Here is a 2,146-nt window from a genome sequence, read left to right as displayed (position 1 = left end):
AGGATAACTAGATGGCAACAATAACATCATTATGGGAATAAATTTTGAAAGTAAATCACATTGGGAATATTTTTTAACAAGAGTGTTATTTTGGCAATAAACTCCAACTTTTCTTAACACTAAATTTGTTTGGTTAAATAGTTTCCTTAGTTTGGTGAGAATGATTATTGACTTATGGTACTTGTGGAACCTTTAAGTGATTAGAAGTGAGAAAAATGGCAATACGTTCACATTCTTTTTTTATCAGTTCGGATATACCTAAAACCTAAAGGTGTTGAAAGGGGGATCTGTATATTGCTGCCCACCTTCGTAGACTCCATGTGAAGACTAGTATCAATCTTGCCCAATTGTCCTAATGGTATTGAAAGTTAGGAGGCCCCTATCCTCCCACTTTTGGATTTGAATCTTGATGTGATTCCCGAACCAAAAACTGACCTTATATTTCTCCTTCTAATTTTACGCCCCCCTGCCTGTATAAAAGGCGCCCATGGTCTATATTCGTTTTGAGTACAGAAGCATCATTTAACAATTGGCTTCGGTAGATTTGCACATCTTTTATTTATGAGAAAGAGGAGAATGGCTGCCATGACGTTTGATCCGAGCTTGAGCCTTCAGTTCAACAAAGAACAAAATCAGCAACATAGAGTTCATGAAGAAATTGAAGGGCTTATTAAGGTTTACAAAGATGGGCACGTGGAAAGACCCCAGATTGTGCCAAGTGTTACGTGTGCCGTGGCTCCAGATCAGGCCCTGACCTCCACAGATATCGTCATTGACAAATGTACAAACGTTTGGGCGCGGTTTTACGTGCCCAAATGCCGTGCCAAACTCCCTTTACTAGTATACTTTCATGGTGGTGGATTTTGCGTCGGTTCAGCTTCCTGGAGTTGCTACCATGAATTTCTTGCAAAATTAGCATCAAAAGCCAATTGTGTGATCATGTCAGTCAACTATCGTCTGGCCCCAGAAAACCCTCTTCCAGCAGCATATGATGATGGCATTAAGGCCCTTTTTTGGGTCAAACAACAAGCCTTCAGTGCAGCCAATGAGTGGTTCACTAGCAAATGCAACCTCTCCAGCATCTTCCTTGCTGGTGATAGTGCTGGTGCAAATATCGCCTACAACATCGCCATCCGCCTGGGATCGCCCGGTGGCAAGTTGGAGGCCTTAAGCCCATTAGGCTTTAAGGGGGCGATCTTGATTCAACCATTTTTTGGAGGAGAGTCCAGAACTTACTCAGAGAAGTATATGGTGCAGCCGCCTAGGTCAGCGCTTACTTTGGCAGCATCAGATACATATTGGAGGCTATCTTTGCCGGTGGGGGCGAACCGTGACCACCCATGGTGCAATCCACTAGCAAAAGGGGCTCCAAAATTGGAGGATATAAGGCTCGTGCCAATGGTGGTTTGTATATCTGAAATGGACATATTGAAAGACAGAAATTTGGAGGTTTGCAATGCTTTAGTTAGTGCTGGTAAGAAAGTCGAGCATGGGGTGTCTAAAGGGGTCGGGCATGCATTTCAGATTCTAAACAAGTCTCAGATCGCTATAACTCGAACTGACGAGTTAATCTTCCAAATCAAGAACTTCATCAGTAGATAGTCAAGAATCCGGGCTTTTGTATAATATGTTCATTTGTAATTAGAAGCAAAGTTTATGGTTGAAATATATGTATATTTTCTTTTGGTGTTGCTTTGTTATTCTCTTTCTTGGTTTTCCTTTTTGCCTTTTTCGTCGGTTTAAAATGCTACTGATATTTCTATTGCTGGTGTTAATTTGGTGCGCACTAACTTTGACATCCCACATGCAACTAGTTTTCTATCATTGTCCTCGAGTTTGCGTGTATATGAATCAAGAATTGTACACGATTTGCTTTTTTGTCATTCATCCGTCTTTTATCTGTTTTCCGAAGTATTAACACCTTCTGTTCCAAAACATTTGTACGTCCCACTTTTCATCTCTAATTTGTTGTCTTCACTTTTTTCTAGCAGTAGTACTTAGGTTTTGTTTGCTGTATATGGTCCCATTTTTTGTCAAACCAATGGCTGTGTTGCCTTTACTTTTAATCATATGCTTTTTCTTGAACTTTAAATCACATAACAATCTCCACTGGTATCTCGGGTGGGTTAATTCAAGGAAATAGCAT

General features: G+C 40.5%; 1 protein-coding gene across 1 annotated transcript; it reads left to right on the top strand.

Moving 5' to 3' along the window:
* Positions 1-429: 429 nt before the first annotated feature.
* Positions 430-1,700, top strand: LOC113719720 (probable carboxylesterase 17). The gene has a single exon (XM_027245007.2). It carries the CDS (start codon positions 562-564, stop codon positions 1,600-1,602), a length of 1,041 nt encoding a protein of 346 aa, XP_027100808.1. The 5' UTR covers positions 430-561; the 3' UTR covers positions 1,603-1,700.
* The last annotated feature ends 446 nt before the right edge of the window (positions 1,701-2,146 follow it).

This window comes from Coffea arabica, chromosome 11e, assembly GCF_036785885.1.
Source record: "Coffea arabica cultivar ET-39 chromosome 11e, Coffea Arabica ET-39 HiFi, whole genome shotgun sequence".
NCBI classification, from domain to species: domain Eukaryota; kingdom Viridiplantae; phylum Streptophyta; class Magnoliopsida; order Gentianales; family Rubiaceae; genus Coffea; species Coffea arabica.
This window is presented reverse-complemented; position numbering and strand designations above follow the sequence as displayed.

Bases quoted from the DNA above. Each gene is read 5' to 3' on its own strand.
- LOC113719720 (XM_027245007.2), top strand. From the start codon at position 562: ATGAGAAAGAGGAGAATGGCTGCCATGACGTTTGATCCGAGCTTGAGC.